The sequence below is a fragment of the Grammomys surdaster genome, unplaced genomic scaffold (assembly GCF_004785775.1).
Source record: "Grammomys surdaster isolate TR1022 unplaced genomic scaffold, NIH_TR_1.0 201, whole genome shotgun sequence".
NCBI lineage: Eukaryota > Metazoa > Chordata > Mammalia > Rodentia > Muridae > Grammomys > Grammomys surdaster.
In genome coordinates, this window is record NW_021604646.1 from 9,663,465 (window position 1) to 9,682,334 (window position 18,870).

An 18,870-nucleotide genomic window follows, 5' to 3' on the forward strand; every position below is an offset into this window, starting at 1 on the left:
CACTAGCAAAGAGTGACTGGGGTTTAAGGAAACAAGAAACCCAGAGAGAGTGGAAAGAACATGTCCAGGGTGGAGATTATAAGCAATCTCTATTGTTAAGGAGAGACAACATCAGTGAGAAATTCATATTTTTAATATTTAGGAACACCGCCCCATGTTTGAAACCCAGCTAATACTATATCAGCCACTTTTGGTGCTGCCTTTAAGTGATTCGATATTAAGCATCAAGTTGGGGGAACTTTCTGTGAAGAGCAGGTCTAAAGTTGAGGGTTGAGGAGACCTCAAGGCAATCTCCAGAAACCAGCCCCCACAGAAACATTCTAGACGAGCAACAGCCCAGGGTCATCACTGGAAGATTTAGTGGAGATGCCTCAAAGTCTTCCAAGGACCCAAGCCTCACTCACGTCTTGTATTACATGTTTTCATTTCTCCGAAATATATGCACATGTGCATGCATGCACACATACACACAGAGAACATAAACTATATAAAAGTATGCCTATATTTATACGTTAATACTTGTTCCTAATTTTCTATGCATTATGTCAAATATTAAATATTTCATTGCAAATAGAAAAAGGAAGAAAGACCATGTGATAAGATAACCAACAGAGTTCTATTGAGTAATAAAGCAGGTGTTAGATTCAATAAGATAGTAATTTAAAATAAACATCAGGAACACTCACATGATCATGAATGTATTTTCTGCAGAGATGCAGAAAGTATAAGGGCAAAAAAGAGCCCTAGGCTACTGCTCTGGGAGCCCATGGTCCCTCCATTTCTGCCTCTGTGAACCTACTGCAAACATAAGTTCAGTGAATGACTGGGAGTCTGCCTTGAGATTTAGTTTTTCTTTGGAGGAAAAAAAAAAGTCCCAAACAAAACTGCTAAATGTTACATGCAGCAGAAAACCAGTCTGTGACTATGGCACACGAGGAAGGGAATGGTCACTTGCATTTTAAAACAGCTACGGGAAAGCACATGATTAAGCCAGGGTCTCCGGTGATTAAGTTATTGTACCACTACATCTAAGGGTGGTGTATGGTGAAGGGTAGATTGGGATCTGCCTCTGCCTTTGTATTTCTGTGCAAGCAGTTAATGCCCCACAGCTTCTCCTCTGATACACTGGGGTGAGCATCGTCCTCTATATATGAGCAGGGCAGTGAGAAAGAGCCACCATCCCTGGTTCTTACAATTGTTCTCCGTCTTCCACATAGCCCCCCGAGCCTCAAGGTGGGGTGTGTGATGGAGACATCCCGCTTAGTGCTCTAGAGTCTCTCCCTCTGCACATGCTCCAGTCCTCAGTCATGTGCTGATTGGATTCACTGTAGGAAGAAGATCCTCCATTGAAGGCTTTGGTTTTATAAAAGAGGATTTACACTGAACCTTCCTTTCGGTTCCGTAGAATGTTTTCAGGAGAAGTCTTGTGCCCGCTCCTGGTTTAGAGGTTTGGCAGCATTCTGCAGCAAATTCTCCAGGACCTGAGCTTCTCTTGTGAAAACATCATCCTTACCTCAGTCTCAAGATCAATTCAGAAGTGTTCATGTCTTTTTGACCTATTTTGGTGAATCTATAAATTTATACATTTTGTGTCACTATAAATTTATACATTTCTTCAAGGTTTTCCAATTTACTGGAATGGAACATTTCGAAGCCCTCTCTAATGCTCATGAACATCTCAGTGAGCCGCTGTAATGTCTCCTTTATGTTTCTTGTTATTAGCTTGAGTCGTCTCCTTCTTTCCTCTTATACAATATATTTTGGTCCTATTCTATCTCTCCTCCCAATGACACTCAGATCTCCTCTCCTTACCCCACCCAACTTTATACTTCTCTTTCTTAAAAAACAAAACAAATCAAAACACAAACCAAAGCAGAAGAAAGGTGTAATTTCAATTTATTAACATTAAGTTTGGTTTAGTCTTATTTTTCTCAGCTCAATAGATGTATCACTGGGTTATTTACTTGCCTTCTGTTCTATAACTTTCAACCTAGGCACTTTATAATATACAATTTTCCTTTCAAAACTGCATTTCTGGGGGCCAGAGAGATAGCTCAGCAGTTTAAGAGCACTGACTATTCTTCCAGGGGTCTTGAGTTCAATTCCCAGCAACCACATGGTGGCTCACAACCATCTGGAATGGGATCTGATGCTTTCTTCTGTTATGTCTGAAGACAGCTACAGTGTACATAAAATAAATAAATAATTCTTTTTAAAGAACTGCATTTCTATGTCTCAAAGTTTGCTTACAGCATATTTTTATTATCACGTGGTTCTAAAAATCTAATTTTTTTATTCTGATCTCTTCACTGGGTATCCTTTAATAGTAAGGAAACATTTCATTATCAAGATAGAAATCCATGGCAAATTAATCAGATGGAAGGGCATGCTATGCTGGTTGTGCCTTTAGGAGGAGGGGTTAAAACCTATGTTGATTATTGATTAGCCCTTAGAACAATGATCTATCATATATTAAACAGGAAGGAAGAAGATGAGTAAGAATTTCGTTTAGACACATCATTTTATTTTGCTTTAGGGGTTTCTCTGTGTAGCTCTGGCTGGCCTGAAACTCACTGTGTAGACCAAGCTAGCCTCTAATCCAGAAAGCCACATTCTTCTGACTCTCAAGTGCTGTGATTAAAAGAATGCACCATCACACCCTGCTCACTACTTTTTTTTTGGGGGGGGTGGTTCGAGACAAGGTTTCTCTGTGTAGCTCTGGCTGTTCTGGAACTCACTCTATAGACCAGGCTGGCCTAGAACTCAGAAATCCACCTGCCTTTGCCTCCCAAGTGCTGGGATTAAAGGCGTGCGCTGACACCACCTGGCCTGCCTGCTCACTATTTAATTTTAAGTCAAACCTTGGTCTTTGGACAAATGATGGTAAAGTTTCTTCTAGATCCAAGAATTTAAAACATATTTATATATGTAACTCAGCTATTGTCTGGTATACATTGGCTTATTGGAAGTGTCATCATTTTTACTATTTTCTTCTTTTTTTCCAAAGGGGAGGGGGTTTATTCAGGGCAGAGGGCAAAGGTGGGGAGAGAAATGGGAGAAGATGGTGGAGAAAGAGGAGAGAGATAGAGGAGAGAAGTGGAGGCCAGCCATGACCAAGTGGAGAGAGGGGGAAGGGAAAGGGGGAGAGGCGAGGGGACAGAGAGAAGCTAGAGGCTTCTCTAAGGAGAAAATATTTTCCAATTTATCAGTTAACTCGGTATACTTTTGAAATACAACCAGTTTTTATGTTTGAGCTGCAGTTGAACATAAAATGTTTTTAACCTTAAAATGAGTTAATGTATAAGTAAAGCACTTCATTGTGTCATAATATAGATATAATGTTCTTTCTTCTTAAGAATCGATTATTCATGGAGTTTCACTGGGTTTATTAACTATACTTTAGGGCAGACCCCTTAGGTGCAGATGGTCAACACAAAACAAACTCAATGGTATTTATGTACACCTCTTGTCTCAGATTGTTTAAGACTTTTTTTTGTCTTTTTGGTTTTTTGCTAGTGTATTTCAGTTTCCATTTGTGTGTGTATGAGTGTGTTTTATTTTTGTGTGGTTGTGTGGGTAGATTTTTGTAGGTTTTTTTTTCTTTTGTAAAATGAGAGAAAGGTCATGGAGTTTGGCCTCGAGGTGGGAAGGATCTGGAAGAAATTATGGGAGAAGAAATTATTCAATAAACACACACAAGTGTATATAGTTCAATCTTTATGGATTTTTCATTAATTTATTTATTTATTCACAGCCTCTTCCCTACTTTCTTCCCATTTCCACTTTCCCATTTCCATGGTCCCCCTCCTCTTCTCCTCAGAGAAGGGAAGGGCTCCCATAGGTACCAGCCTGCCCTGGAACATCAAGTTGCAGCAGAACTAGGTGCATCTTCTCTCACTGGGGCCAGATAAGGCAGCTCAGCTAGCGGAAAAGTATCCAGAAGTAGTCAAGAGAGTCAGAGACAGCCCCAACTCCAGTTGTTAGGGAACTCACAGAAGATCAAGCTGAATATCTGCTACATATGTGTAGGGGGCCCAGGGCCAGCCACTGCACATTCTTTCGTTTTTGGTTCAATCTCTGTAAACCCCCATGGGTCCAGGATAGTTGGCTCTATAGTTCTTCTTGTGGTGATCTTGATAGTTTTGTCTCCCCCAATCCTTCCTCCAACTCTTCCACAAGATTCTCCAAGCTCTGCCTAATGTTTGGCTGTGGATCTCTGCATCTGTTTATTTATTTATTCATTAGCTGCTGGATGTCTCAAAAGACAGTTATGCTAGGCTCCCATCTGCTAACATAAGAGAGTATCATTAATAGCGTCAGAGGTTGGCTTTCTCCCATGGGATGAGTCTCAAGTTGGGCCAGTCATTGGTTGGCCATTTCCTCAGTCTCTGCTTCATCTTTATCCCTGCACACCTTGAAAGCAGGGCAAACTTTGTGCTGAAAGTTTTATGAGTGGCCTGGTCCCCCTCCTCCCACCAGAAGTTATACCTGGTTACAGAAGGAATTAGCATATCTTACTTCAAAAGACTATATTCCACAAAATTAGAAAATCTTAACCCAATAGATGATTTGCTTGATAGATATTACTTATCAAAGTAAAATGAAGATTAGGTAAACAGTTTAAATAATCATACATGTAAGGAAATAGAAACAGTCATTAAAATCTCCCAACCCTCCCCCCCAAAAAAATACTAGGGTCAGATGTTTGTAGAGCAGAATTCTACTAGACTTTCAAAGAAAAGCTAATACCAAATATTCTTCAAACTATTCCACGAAATAGAAAGAGAAGGAATATTGCCAAACTCATTCTATGAGGCCACAGTCACCTTCATATGTATGCATTTTTCTAGATTCTTTTACCATTGATTTTTAATTTATGTGTTGATTATCTACAAGAATTTTTTTCAATTATTTTGTTTTGTATTTGTTAAGAATGGCTTTATAACCTAGAATATGATCCATTTTAAAAAAAGCCCCTTGGGCCACAGAAAAGAATATGAATTCTGTAGTTCTTGAATGAGACATCTTAGGTGTCTAATAAATCATTTGATCTGTGGTGGTTTAACTCAGAAAACTCTTGGCAGATGATTTATTATTATTATTAATTGTTATTATTATTACTATTATTATTTTACTGGTTTGTGTATGATCTATCTGTTGATAAGGAAGGAGTATTGGCATAAAACACTATACTTGTATGCAGACCTGTCCATCCATCTACTTACATCCAGTGATGTGTGGTTTATAAAAGTAGTATCTACCAGCATTTAAGCATGTATTTACTATTGTTATATCTTCTTTGCATTTGTGCCTTTAAAAATATTTAGAAACTGTCTTTATCTCTTCAGGTTAATTTTGGCTTGGGGGTCTACTGTGTCAGACACAGCAATGGCTAATTCTTGTTTCTTGCTTCCATTTGCTCAGTAAATCATTTTCCTTCTGTCCTCTTCCAATTCCTATGTATAGTTATTGGATAGTTGGCTTTTTCCTGTTTGATCTGAACATTATCATTTTTTTTTTACTGTCTTATTCATCTTAAGAGCTTGTTGGCTTATCAAGTTGAACATACTTAAGTCTTTCTTGTTCTCAATTGTTTAATCTATTCCTCTCAGAAAGTTTATTCTTTCCTGGGCTCCTGCATTATTTGTGACTGTCTTGTCTTTCCTCTGTGTATAGAACTTCTTGAAGTATCTTCAATGCTGTCAGAGTTGTCACAATTTAACTTTGGGTTTGTCCTGGAAGGTCTTTGGATCTCCATCATTTTGAAAAATAACTTGGCAAATGTGGGTAGCAATTATCTGCTTCTGGGCTTAGGCTATACCATTTGAAGCTTATTTATTTGTCTATTGTTTGTTTGTTTTGTTTTGTTTTAATTCCAAGCTGTCATTTAAAAGGCATAGTGTACTTCTGATAAGTTTGGCTTGTTAAGTAGTTCGTTCTATGTGCTGTCGTCCTCAATGGTTTACCTGTGCTGTGAGGTGGAGGAGTCCTTACCACAGATGTTAGGAGTCCTAAATGCTTCAAGTACTTTTGCATTTATAAAATTGTGTGTGTGTGTGTGTGTGTGTGTGTGTGTGTGTGAGAGAGAGAGAGAGAGAGAGAGAGAGAGAGAGAGAGAGACAGAGAGAGACAGAGACAGAGACAGAGAGAGAGAGAGAGAGAGAGAGAGAGAGAGAGAGACAGAGACAGAGAGAGAGAGACAGAGACAGAGAGAGAGAGAGACAGAAAGAAAATAATAACAATAGAGAAAGGACTATTGTAAATGAGGAAAAGATCCTTGGAGAGGTGAGATAATAGAACATCTTGAAGGCTGGACTGATCCAAGGCTTTTTCTGAAGCTCTGATGTATAGAGAAGAAACGTAGCTCTCTCTTTCTAAATCAGAACAAGTTTGACAGAGCCAGTAATAGTCTGAACCCAGGGCCTTTAGAGCTTTTCCCTGGTGTTGTAGGAGAAGGAACACAGTTACTTATCTAAAACCAAGAATTTGCTTAGCAGAGCCAGTAATGGCTTGGATCCAGCACCTTGGGAGAGCTGTGGCTTCTGATCCCTGGAACCCAATTCTTCCATCTATATAGTGCTATGGTTATCAGCCCCAAGGCCACTGTGTCCTTGGTCTTTTGATCCCCTGTATCTCTCTTGTGCAACATCGCTTGATTAAATTCCTGCTGACTTCATCCCATTGTATGATAGTTTCTGCCAGCTCTGTCCCATTTCTCCCCCAGGAATAGTGTATAAGATGCTGCACTTCTTAATAAATTGGCTTGGCATAAGACACCACTTGTGCAAGACTTCTTAAGGCCACCTTTTCTATCTCCTTAACTCTGATGCTCTACACCTTCTTTCTCAGGACTCTTGTCATTCAAGAATGATTTGCTGGTCCAAGTCAGAAACCCACACGACACAAAAGCTCAGAGGTTAGCCAGTTGAGAGGAGAATGGGGACAAGCAAGAAGGATGTTTGAGGACAAATTGGGAGGAGAATGAAAAAGAAAAAAAGATTTAAGGCATATTTATGAAAGTGACATGATATAGCCTACAAATGATTTTAAAGAAGATACTGTAGACCCTTAGGCAGAACAAAGGCCTAAATATATAGCTAAATTGGAAAGTGATGCTGCATATGCTACCTTGGTTACATGGGTGTGGGGTGTTTAGCTGTCACTGAAGAAAACTACATTCACAGATACCTGAGGGTGGGGTGTGCTAGGCCTTCAGGTTTCCTTTACCAGTTTCTTTCCTGTAGGAAATTGTGGTTAATGTTTGAAGAATGAATGGATAATGAATAGGCAGATGATTAGACTATGGAGGGATATTTACTGTGGGAAGACTCTGTCTCCAAACCTCTGTTCTTTAAAGTAGTGAAGCTGAGATGTTTGTATGTTTTGATTTGTTCTAAAATTTCCCGTTGTTTCCTGGAGATGCCAAATCAAAGCTTTTCTCTGCCTGAAGGCACTTGCCTGCTGTGCTAGTCTCTGCTTTTGGGAGAACTTTGAAGTTTGAATACCAAAGGGAGAAATATTATGTAAGAAGTCCTTGGCTAGTTTATGGACTTCTGTTATCTGAGAGTTGGGCAATGGCTGTTCAAATAAGAGAGTGTGTGTGTAAACACTAGGTGGGTGTGGCTAAGAGGTCCCATTAGGCACATCCAGAGAGTTCTTGGTCAGGAATTTTCATCTGGTTATTTTATGCAAATTGGCTGAGTGGGCAGGACTTCAGGCACAGATTTATAGCTTCGGGGTAGGATCAGTGCAGTATCCCCAACCACCAGACACTTCACTGGACCTCAGAGCTGCTACTCTTCCATGATGTGGCTCTGCATTTTGGGTCTGATCTCTCTTACTACTTGCTTGAGTCTGGGTGAGTACTTCTGGGTGCATATTTGAAATTCTTTGTCCTGGGCCTTGGTGAATACAGATGCATTCTGGGAAATTAAAAACAGATCCCATTTCTTAGAGATATTTGCCCTCCAGACACGGACAGAACACATGAGTAACTCTAAGCTGAGTGCTTTGGCGTTTTATGTCCTTGAGTGAAGAATTTAACTTTACAGTGCCTGCTTCTTCCCCATTGGGTTGCAGTCCAGTGCAAAATGAATAATTTTCTTTCTAACACTCTGAATTCTGGCTGGTCTAGGGGACATAGAAAAAGAGGGTGATTTAAAATAGAGTATATTCATAGAAAGTTTGACATGTAGAATTATCCAAGAGCTGTTGGCCATTGGAAAGATGATTTCTTACTGAGAATTCCCTGAAAAGGGGCGGGGCACATCAATGAAGTAGGGCAGAGGGAGGTGCACTGGTTATTTAGAAGGCCGAGGCAGAAAGGGAGCTGATGTTAAGCGTCTTTGTTATGGTTTACTCTCAAAAGAAGAGAGGAGTCAGGAGAAAGTGGTGTAGCCTTGGCCAGTTGGGATAATTTCAGGGGATTTGAGGATTTAGGGGCTGGGTTTAGTTTAATAGTACCTAATTCTGGGTGATCAAGATAGGTCAGTGGCAGCACAGGCTAGAAAACCCAGATAAAGTAGCTGGCTGGTATTTGGTTCTGGGACTGTTGGATCCTATGGGTGACAGTTGGGCCCAGCGCCAAAGTGGTCAAAGCAAATATATATATATATATATATATATATATATATTTAGTACAGGGGCACAACCTGGGACTCTTGGCACCCATTTGTGCCACTCCAAGGAAGGAGACTGAGGCTTCCAGGGGAAAGGACTTTCTCAAGGTCTCCTGAAATCATATCTCACTCTAATTCTAGCACCAGAATCTACAGCAGTGCTTGCCTGTTGAGGGCCATGGCCTTGTTGAAATGTCTAGACTTTCCTTCTGTTTGGCTGTGTGACACCATGAGAGTGGGAGAAGAGAGGAAGAAAATGAGAGGCAGAGGGAGATAGGGTTCAAATTTGGATTGGAACATGTCTGTGCTGCGGACTGCCTTCGCAATGATTATCTTCAGAAAGTTTATCCAGGCTGCTTGCAATTCCCGTTTCTTCATCTTTAATGTGGCCTTGACAACTCCTTCTTTTAAAGGTGCTTTGGTATGTAGGCCTAGGATTCAATGAGTGATCAATACTTGTGCACACTCTATATTATTTGAGCAGCAAGTTTATCCTTGTTTATATTCCCATCCCATAAGTCCAGGGTTCTATCCAGAGTAATCTAATTTCATCTCACGTCATCTGGGTAGAAAACACTCATGGAATTACATAGGCCATACCTGCTTCTGTCTGACTTTTCCTTTTCTTCAGGACTCTTGCCAGCTCCTACCTCCCTTTCCCTTGATCTTTTATCTGCCCTTACCCTGGTAGGTGCTCTCACTCAACTCCAGCTGTCCCTGTGCTTCACCCTGCTCCCTACAGTATATAAGTCCATCCTGTGTGCCCTCATGCTCAGCTGGTGAACTCTACCTAATCTCTCACTGACCTCCTTCCAGCATTAGAATTCCCATCTTAGGTGGCATCTTCTTGCTCAGAGATCCTCCAGCTGTACCTGTCTTAAGATTAGCCAGCAACAGTCACATACTTTTCTGTCCTCTTTCTCTTCAAGCCTCACATATAGTCAAGCATCAAGCCAGCCTTTTAAAGTTTCTCACATACATCTCCAGATCTTTACATAACTCTTTCCTCTAATTATAGAGTAGTCTATTTTAGCATAGACCCTTGGAAGTCACACAAAATACCAGTTCTGCTACCTATGCACATTTCAACATGTATGTTTCTCAGGAAAGGTATCTCATTGGGTCTGGTGACCTTAAAGCAAAGGAAACAAGCATTGTGTTTTTCCCTTTGTAAACCAATGCATAAACATGATTTTATGACATAGTTTATAGCATTATTGGCTACTCTTGATAACAGACACTCTCAAAATCATGATGGACTTGCTTCATTGTTAAATAATTGACCTTGAAGGAAAAACATCACAAATAAAAGTGTCTTAAGTTAGAAATCCACAGCAGGCAGAAAGAGAATAAGTGAGAAACTGTGGTGAGATGAGGGAAAGACTCTGTAGAGCGAGAACAGAGTGGAGCCAGTGCTTATGCAAAGGCCCGGTGCCCAATTCTCTCCCTTTGGTTGATAACGCTTAAAGTTATGGCTCGACTGTTCTAAAACCTTCATGATGCCATAGCTATTTATTGTGTTTATTTGCCCACTACATAAAGCCCCTGGGGCAGGGATTCAGTGTCCTTCCTTACACATACCCAATGACATAGGATTACTATTCTCTACCCTTGGACTGATCTTATAGTACTCATATACCGTTTTCTGTTCCCTGAATGCCCTGCACTGTGCTGTCTCTTGTCCTCTGTGCTCAATGCTTCTTCTTCATGTATTCCCCAACTTTTCATCTTCCTGCTCTGTTCTGAGTCTGACGTTCTCAATGATGACAGCAACCAAAAGGCCTCATTCCTTCGAATTCCTGTATCTTCTTCTTATCCTTCTCCCGAGTCAGAACCTCTTTATTACCTGAATGAAGTGAGTCTGCTGTCTTTCTCTTGAGGTCAGCCTCCTAAGAATAGGGCCAATGTCGGCCATTGTCTCATCCAGCACACCACTTAGCACTGGGATGGATAAGTGTCTCTAGTGGTGTCTAAGAGGGAAATCAAAGGTTTTGTTCATTCCTAATTGGCTTTTCCACCCCCAACTACTTTGACTTGATAATTTCTTACATCCAGTTCCAATTTTGTCCTTCCACCATCCTTCTGATATAGGAAGAAAACTTCCTTCATTTTACGTGAAAAGAAGCCATGGCCTAGAAGGTTGCGGTAACTGAGTTAAGCTCACATGCCTACCAAGTGACAAAGCCTACCTGGAATCCAGGACTGATTTTTCCGTTCTGTTCCATTCTCATTTTCTCTTGTAAACAGGATATCCTTCCTCACCACCTGTGGTGAACACTGTTCATGGCAAAGTCCTGGGGAAGTATGTCAGCTTAGAAGGATTTGAACAGCCTGTGGCAGTCTTCCTGGGAGTCCCCTATGCCAAGCCCCCTCTTGGCTCCTTGAGGTTTGCTCCACCACAGCCTGCAGAGCCCTGGAGCTTCGTGAAGGACACCACCTCCTACCCTCCTTTGTAAGCCACTGGGCCCTTGTTTGGAGACCTTGTTCTTACAAATTGAGCACCAACTTCCTGAATGTTTTAGATGCTTGTCTATTGCTGTGTGGGCACCATGACCAAGGCAATTATAGGAGAAAGAGTTGAATGGGGACTTAGAGTTTCAGAGAATGAGTCCATGACCATCATGCCAAGGGGCATGGTAGCACTCTAGCAGGCATGGTGCTTGAACAGTAGCTGAGAGCTCACATCTTAATACAAGAACCATAGAGCAGAGGTAGTGGAGCTAACTTGGAATGACAGATATTGTTGAAACCTCAAGCCTATCCCCAGAGACACACCTCCTCCAACAAGGTCACACCTCCAAACAGTTTCACCAAGTGGGCACCAAGTATCCAAATGCATGAACCTATGAAGGTCATTCTTATTTAAGTCACCATACTGACTAACAGTCCTTGGGGCAGTTGTCTAATATCTGTGCCTCAGACTTTTATTCTATAAAATGGAGGTGATAATAGATGTCTGGGGTTGATGTGGGCCTTAAATGACTTTTGTTCATTAAAAGTAAATGCTTGAACACTCGAAGGACTCAATAATTGCCCACGGTTACTTTTTGCATTGGACCATTAAGTTCTCCTATCAGAGCAGCCATCAGTGATTCCAGGCTGTGGAAAAGGTAGAATCTTAGCAGGCCTGGCATTTGGAGTCCCAGTAGAAGAAAATAATTTACCCAAAGTGACCTAGCTTATCAGTGGTTGAAGCAGAACTAAGATGTAGTTTTCCTAAGCTCGCTTATAAAACTCAATTCCTGACCTGTGTAGTGTATGTGTTTGTCATTAAAAGTTGTGCCATTGGTTGATGAAAATATCTCAAGGATAAGGACATGTTCTAATGGAGTACATCAGTCTGTAACCCACTATAGAAATCTCAGCAGAGGCTTGGACCTAACATCTGTCCTGGCTATGCAAGGGATGCTGTTGAAGGACAGGCCATCATTTGAGTTCTTCTCTCCTGGGCTTAGTGTAACCAAAGAATCTGGGAAGGAGAAAGACACCAAGCCCTTCTCCCTCTGCAGAATTAGAAAGCATTAGAGAATTCAAAGTTTCCGCCAGGAAACACGCAGACCCCCTTACATACTGATATCAGCTCCATTACCAAGCTCAAAGCTGGAACAAAGGTTGAGCCACAGACAGAACTCCCAGCTTCCATCTGGTGAAAACTCAGGTGCTCTCTCTCCTTTCCAGGTGCTACCAAAACCCAGAGGCAGCACAGAGGATCGCTGAGCTGTTCACCAACAGAAAGAAGATCATTCCTCAAAAGTTTTCTGAGGACTGTCTCTACCTGAATATTTACACTCCTGCCGACTTAACAAAGAACAGCAGGTTGCCTGTAAGCATGGGAACCACTGGTCTAGACTTGTGGATACCAGCATCTGTATTCTGTGTGCCATGGTAAAGGGACAAAGGCAGCTAGGGGCAGTGTCTTTATAGTCCAGGACTTAAGTATGGGTCCAAGGCCTGTTAACCACCAGATAAGCAGTCTTTTTCTGCCTGTTTGTCCCACTGTATCAGACTTTTGGTAGAGGCTGCCCTGAATCTGAGAAACAAATTTTAACCTTCCAAACTCTTTTATACTAACAATAACAGTAACTTCAAGTTTCAATTACTCGGGTGACAACCTGATTTCAGAGTAGCTAAGACATAATCTCAACAAACTTATGCTGAAAACACACACACACACACATTCTCGCACTCAGAAATTATACAGTCTATGTAATAGTTTACATAAGGAGAAACTGAGGCTCTGATGAGGAAAGCTAGGACACACAGTGGGTAGGCAGGTCAATAGCATGGGTCTTTTAATATTTAAACCTGTGCTCTTTGATAAGGACTAGCAAAGGTAGCTGGAATGTCACCTTTCTACCCAAAGTAATAGTGATAACTTTCATTGGCCTGAAACGAAGTTCTGAGGGGAGGAGGCTGTGGGAAATTAGAAGTATTCTCCTTTGCCTTTTGTCAGTAGTGCTGGGATTTTATTGTGGGTCATTGCTATCAGTAACTGCCTTTGGCACAGGCTGATGCTGCAATGAATCAGCATTCACATAAACAAAGGGCCTGAGCCTGGGCAAGCTGCCATTTGTAGGCCCTTGGTTTGGAAAGGGGCTTTGGGAAAGAGGCAATCTCTGGAGTATAACAAGTCAAATGCCAAAACCTGCCAGTCTCCATGGACAGGAGTAGGGAGAAGAGATTTTGAACTCGGGGTTACTGTTAGGGCCCACACATGCTTTCCAAGGCACAGGAAGGCAAGAACAAATGTTCATTCACTCAGACTCTAATTTCTCCATCCATTTCTTGTGTACTCAGTGTCCCAAGCACAGCCATACTTTGGGTTAGGGAAAGCAATGTCATAAGCCACTCTTACACAACCTTCTCTGTCTTAAAGGTCCTTGATATTAGACTTAAAAACTGTTCGGGTTTGGGGCAGTTTGCCTCCAGCTTTCATGAGATGACCTTGGCTTAGTTGCTATTGGAGGGGGCATAGAACCTGCTTGTGTGGGTCAGGGTGCAGGGATTCTGGGAGCCTAAAGGCACAAGACCCTCTATTTATGGACAGAGATCCAAGAGCCACAGGGTCTGGGGTCAAATTCCTCTCCTGTCCTAACCACTGACTCACCATGTTGTAACCATGGGAAGCAAAGATTAGGAGCTCAGTGAAGAATGCTGGAGCCACATGGCCAAGTCAAGCCACTACCACATTTTGTTCCAGGTGGCAAAGTGGTTTTGTTTCTTTCATGATGCAGTGGGCATTATTCTCAATTCCTTATAGTGGCTGTTTCTTTGGCTCATTGCACTTCTTGGTTCACAGTACTCATTATGACTTCTTTGAAACAAACAGGATTTTGTAAACTCTCATTTCTTCTCTGTTCTATATGTACACACACACACACACACACACACACACAGAGAGAGAGAGAGAGAGAGAGAGAGAGAGAGAGAGAGAGAGAGAGACGGGGGGGAGCAAGTCTTTTTAACCTTCAAGTTTTAGCAGTCATTGGTACGCAGTGGGTCTTCAAATAATGTTAACCCAAGTAGTAAAGACATCTTGGAGGGAATAGAAGCAAGCTAGACTTAGCAGGGTGGGAGGACTCGGGTGTGCTGAGGGAGCACTGTAGAAGTGGGTACCATCAGGCTGCTGTGTTCCTCATCAAGTAATCACTTACCAAGAGAGAAGTTCAATTTACCACTGAAGTGTCAGTGGTATGAGATGAAGTTGTAGTTCAAGGGCTGCCTCTTGCTTTTATGTTCAGTTGCCTGAGCAGTCTAGGCATGAGGTCATGGGCTTTGGGGAGAACAGACCTCCTTGGCATTCGCATGAAAGTTTTCTAAATTTACCATCACTGAAGGATGGAAATGAGGAGAAATACTGGGGTGTTGGGCGTTAAGGCTGATCCGAGGGAGTTGGAAAGGAGAATGATTGCCTATTACAGTCTTTCTGGACACTGGTGTATTTTGGGTGAAGTCCTCCTTGAGCTGAAGTCCAGATGCAGGTGACCAAACTAGATGACATCTACAGTCTTTGGAATTCTGTTACCTATGACTGACCTGTGTGGTTATGCTCTTGTCCAGGTGATGGTGTGGATCCACGGAGGTGGAAATGTGGTAGATGGAGCATCCACCTATGATGGACTGCCCCTCGCTGTCCATGAAAATGTGGTTGTAGTGGTCATTCAGTATCGCCTGGGTATCTGGGGATTTTTCAGGTGATATATTAATATTCCTTTCTATACATCAGTCTTGAAATAGGTCTGTTTCTGTTACTATAACAAAAACACGAGACTATGACATTATATAGAGTTCAAACTTATTTAGCTTACGTTTGAGATGTTAAAGTCCAAGACTATGGTTGCATCAAGGAGCCATTAGAGAGAGCTCTGAAGTGTGTTAAGACATGATGCTAAAACAAAAGTAGATCTGAACATGTAAGTAGATCACATGGCAAGGCAGAGTGTCTAGGAGTAGGAAAGAGACAGTCTCCTTTTTGCAAAAACTTATTTGTATGAGAGACAAACAAAGTCACTTGAGGACTACATTGGTTCCATCCCATGGCTACATCTTAGGGAACCAAATAACTTTTCCCTGGGCTACAGGTTTCCCAAGTCCTACTACTGGCAAATGCTGACACAACATAGATCGGGACTCCCACACAGAATTATTGGTGGGGAAACCATGTGCAAACCCTGGCGATCAGTATGAGTCCTTGTTTCAACCCTATCAAAGCTCCATGTGTAAAACCCGATATTATTATATCTATCTCCAGTTATAACCTGCTATTTGGGTACTATAGCTGTCCTTTACAAAGCCCAGAATGTTTGGTGAGACAGATTAAGTCATTTTGTTTCTCTATATAATGCTTCTGTGTTATATATAAAGACACAGGTGTCCTTGCTAAGGCCTTTGGTACTTATTCTGATGGTGTCTCATACCTGCTACACTTACACTCTTGTTCTCCATCCAGTGGCCTTTGTATCTATTGTATCTCCTAACTGTAGTTCCCTTAGTTGCACAAAACACATGACCTGGGTTGTTTTCTGTTGCTATGACAAAACACTCTGATAAAAAGCAACTTAGAGAAAGACAGGATCTATTTGGCTGATACTTCCAGGTCCCAGAATATCATCAAGGGAAGTCAAAGTAGGAAATGTATCAGAGACTGAAGCAGAAACCAGAAGGGTTGCTGACTCTTGGCTTTCTACATGCTTCATACTCATCTATCTTTCTTATGTAGCCCAGACTCACCTAAGTAGGGATGCTGTCATCCATCATGGGCTGGGCTCTCCTACATCACTCATCAATCATAACAATCCCACAGACATAGCCACAGGCCAGTCTGACCTGGGCCACCCATCAATTGAGTTTCCCTCTTCCCAGGTGAGTCTAGACTGTGTTAAGTTGTCAATAAGAACTAACTAGCACAATACATATACATGCTTTATTTGGGTTTCCAGTAAGTAATACTGTCTCTATGATATCTTCCCTTGTTATGCAACCTAAAGTTCCTCTTCATAGCTTTGTTGCTGCCTCTTTTTACCCAATTCTGTCTTTCCACTGTCATTATATTCTGTTTCCATCTGTTGGCCTCTGGTATACAGCAAGAGCCAACTATAGATGGAGATTTTATGTGTTTATTCTCAGAGGAGCTGTACATTTTAAACCCTAGTTGTAGGTATGCTGGTTCCTGACTACACAGTTCCTGGACAATGAGTAGAGAAGCCCTCTCAGAACATTGATGTAGGGATGAGAAGCAGGTGAACACTCTTATCAGTCATGTGGAGCTCACCTTATTTCAGAGAACTCACAGAGAACCCAATCTTCTTCTAGGTCTTAGGATGCAGCCATGGCATCTTTACCTCTATCCACTGTTGTCTTACAGCACAGAGGACGAACACTGCCGGGGTAACTGGGGTCATTTGGACCAGGTGGCTGCACTACGCTGGATCCAGGATAACATTGCCAACTTTGGGGGCAACCCAGGATCTGTGACCATCTTTGGAGAGTCAGCAGGAGGTGAAAGTGTCTCTGTTCTTGTAAGTGTTCCTGATACCAGAACCCCTTGCCTAGTCTAGATGTGGCTGCCAATAGAACTTCTTAGAGACCAAACCAGTCCAGCTTTGGAACTTTTGTTCTCATGACCTGGATTTCAGGCTGACTCTACTTATTGCTCAGCATCAGATGGTGGACGGCTAAAGATTAAACTTTCCTTGGCTCCTAGGAAGCTCAGAGCTCAGCTTTATGTCATGGGCTATAACAAACATTAGTTGTATACTATACTATGCCATTTCTCCACTTCTGACTTATTTGAATTATCTTTCTTTTTGTTAATCAGACTAACATTAGGGTTGATTTGTCTTACAAAGTGTTGGGTGCAAACTCCAAATAGGAAAGGGAGAGGCCAAGAGTATAATTGTTTGGTGCTTGAGGGTATCTACACTGTGAAGGGATCCAAGCACCCAGAACAGCATAGGTCCTTGGATGGTTTTTCCATGTCCAGGAAGGAAAGTGGCAGTCTTTGGGACTGTCTGATATGGTGGGATACAACATAGGACTAGAGGGCTTTAAGGTGACTTCTAGGACCCCTCCAGCCCCTCTAGAGGTGAACAGAGAATCAGTCCTATTACTGCATTGTCAAACACACCAAGTTCATATTTTGATTGTCAAAGGAAATGTTCACATGTTTAAAAGTAGAGATAAAGGGAAAAGATAAATAAACCACAAGAAGCTGGATGATGTTGTATGTTTATAGTTCCATTACTCAGAAAGCTGAGGCTTAAAGGTCACAAGATCAAGGCAAACCTTAGCTAAAAAACCTAATTCTTGCCCATTCTGGGCTATTTAGCAACACAGAAAATGTTTTGTTAAATAGGAAGAAGTCTTCTGTAGTATTTCTATGCATATATACAATATATTTTAAATTAATATTATCCATTATATATTATATTATATCACATTATTATATATTATTTATTATATTATTGTATTATAATATTAATACATTTATATTATATTGATTATATATACTATACATATATGATATATATATCATATATATTATTCAACAGTGAGAATAAAACATTATTTACTTAATCACATTGGAACCTTGGACTGTATATGATTGTAATATTATGAATATCAGGAGGACATTTATTTTTTATGGGCCTCCATGATCACTTTTCTTGGGATAAATTCTGATCAACATAGTTCTGAAACATAATTTGTGACTAAAAACTTCCATATTATCTTGCTGGTGGCTTAATTATTGAGAAAGGATTTTACCATTTTCTCTTGTTTGGTTTTTGTTTGGGGTTCTTTTTTTCCTGTCATGAGGGTCTTTTGGAGATCCTGGGTCAGAATGCTTTTATGTCCCCAGAGCTCCAGGGCCCCAGTTGAATGATGTAGCAGCAAGGCGGGTGGACAGAACCTTAAAGAACAAATGAGTCTGGGATCACACCTTTGGATGCAAACTCTTCTTTGCTTTCTTGCCAGGTGTTGAGCCCACTGTCCAAGAATCTCTTCCACAAGGCCATCTCTCAGAGTAGTGTCATCTTTAATCCTTGCCTGTATGGGAAATCTGCCAAGCCCTTGGCTAAGGTAGGTGTTACCCTCAAACAGCTACTGGACCTTTTAGTCTAATGCCTTTGATCTTTAGCAGTCTATCTTGCTGCAAGATTCAGCTGAGGTGCTCAAGGGCTGCCTGAAATAAGAATGAACTAATAAGGTGGGCTGATGATTTATTACCCACACCTAAGCCACATTCTACATGTATTAAAGGTTTCATGTTGAATATGCTATCTAGTCATCCAGCCATGCTGCACACATTTAAGCATATGGGAGACCTGGTTGCCTGTGCATGCCATATGTAAGCATCAACCTCATATATGGGTAATGGAAAGTGAGACTCAGAGACACTGAGCATCACAGCAAGCACCAGAGGTGAGGCTTAAAACAAGACAGTGAAATTATGGATTTTAAACCTTGGATCTCCAACAGCCTCTTAAAGAGACATTTTACATTGAGAATATTCCTCATCCCCTTTATGGTCCTGGAAATTGACATTGTGCCCATTTTATCAAGAAAGGTAACAGGCATAGATATTGGGTAACAGGCTTGCACATCTGGTAGAGTAGTAATAGAGGTTACACTCTGGTACCCATTCTCCACACTTACTTCTTTAGATTGCATTCATTGGCACTCTGTTGTTCTCAGAAATCAGATATGGGCTAGGATCCACTTTCTGCATGAAGGGAGGGAAAGGGTATGCTCT

The 18,870-nt window shown here is 41.4% G+C and overlaps 1 protein-coding gene across 1 annotated transcript in view; it reads left to right on the top strand.

Moving 5' to 3' along the window:
* Positions 1–7,727: 7,727 nt before the first annotated feature.
* LOC114623732 (liver carboxylesterase 1) overlaps positions 7,728–18,870 on the top strand; it is a 36,361-nt gene continuing 25,218 nt past the window's right edge. The window contains exons 1-6 of the mRNA XM_028770430.1: positions 7,728–7,858; positions 10,866–11,070; positions 12,297–12,441; positions 14,679–14,812; positions 16,483–16,636; positions 18,093–18,197. Coding sequence (XP_028626263.1) covers positions 7,804–7,858; positions 10,866–11,070; positions 12,297–12,441; positions 14,679–14,812; positions 16,483–16,636; positions 18,093–18,197 — 798 coding nt within the window. The 5' untranslated portion in view covers positions 7,728–7,803. The remainder of the gene's footprint in view (positions 7,859–10,865; positions 11,071–12,296; positions 12,442–14,678; positions 14,813–16,482; positions 16,637–18,092; positions 18,198–18,870) is intronic.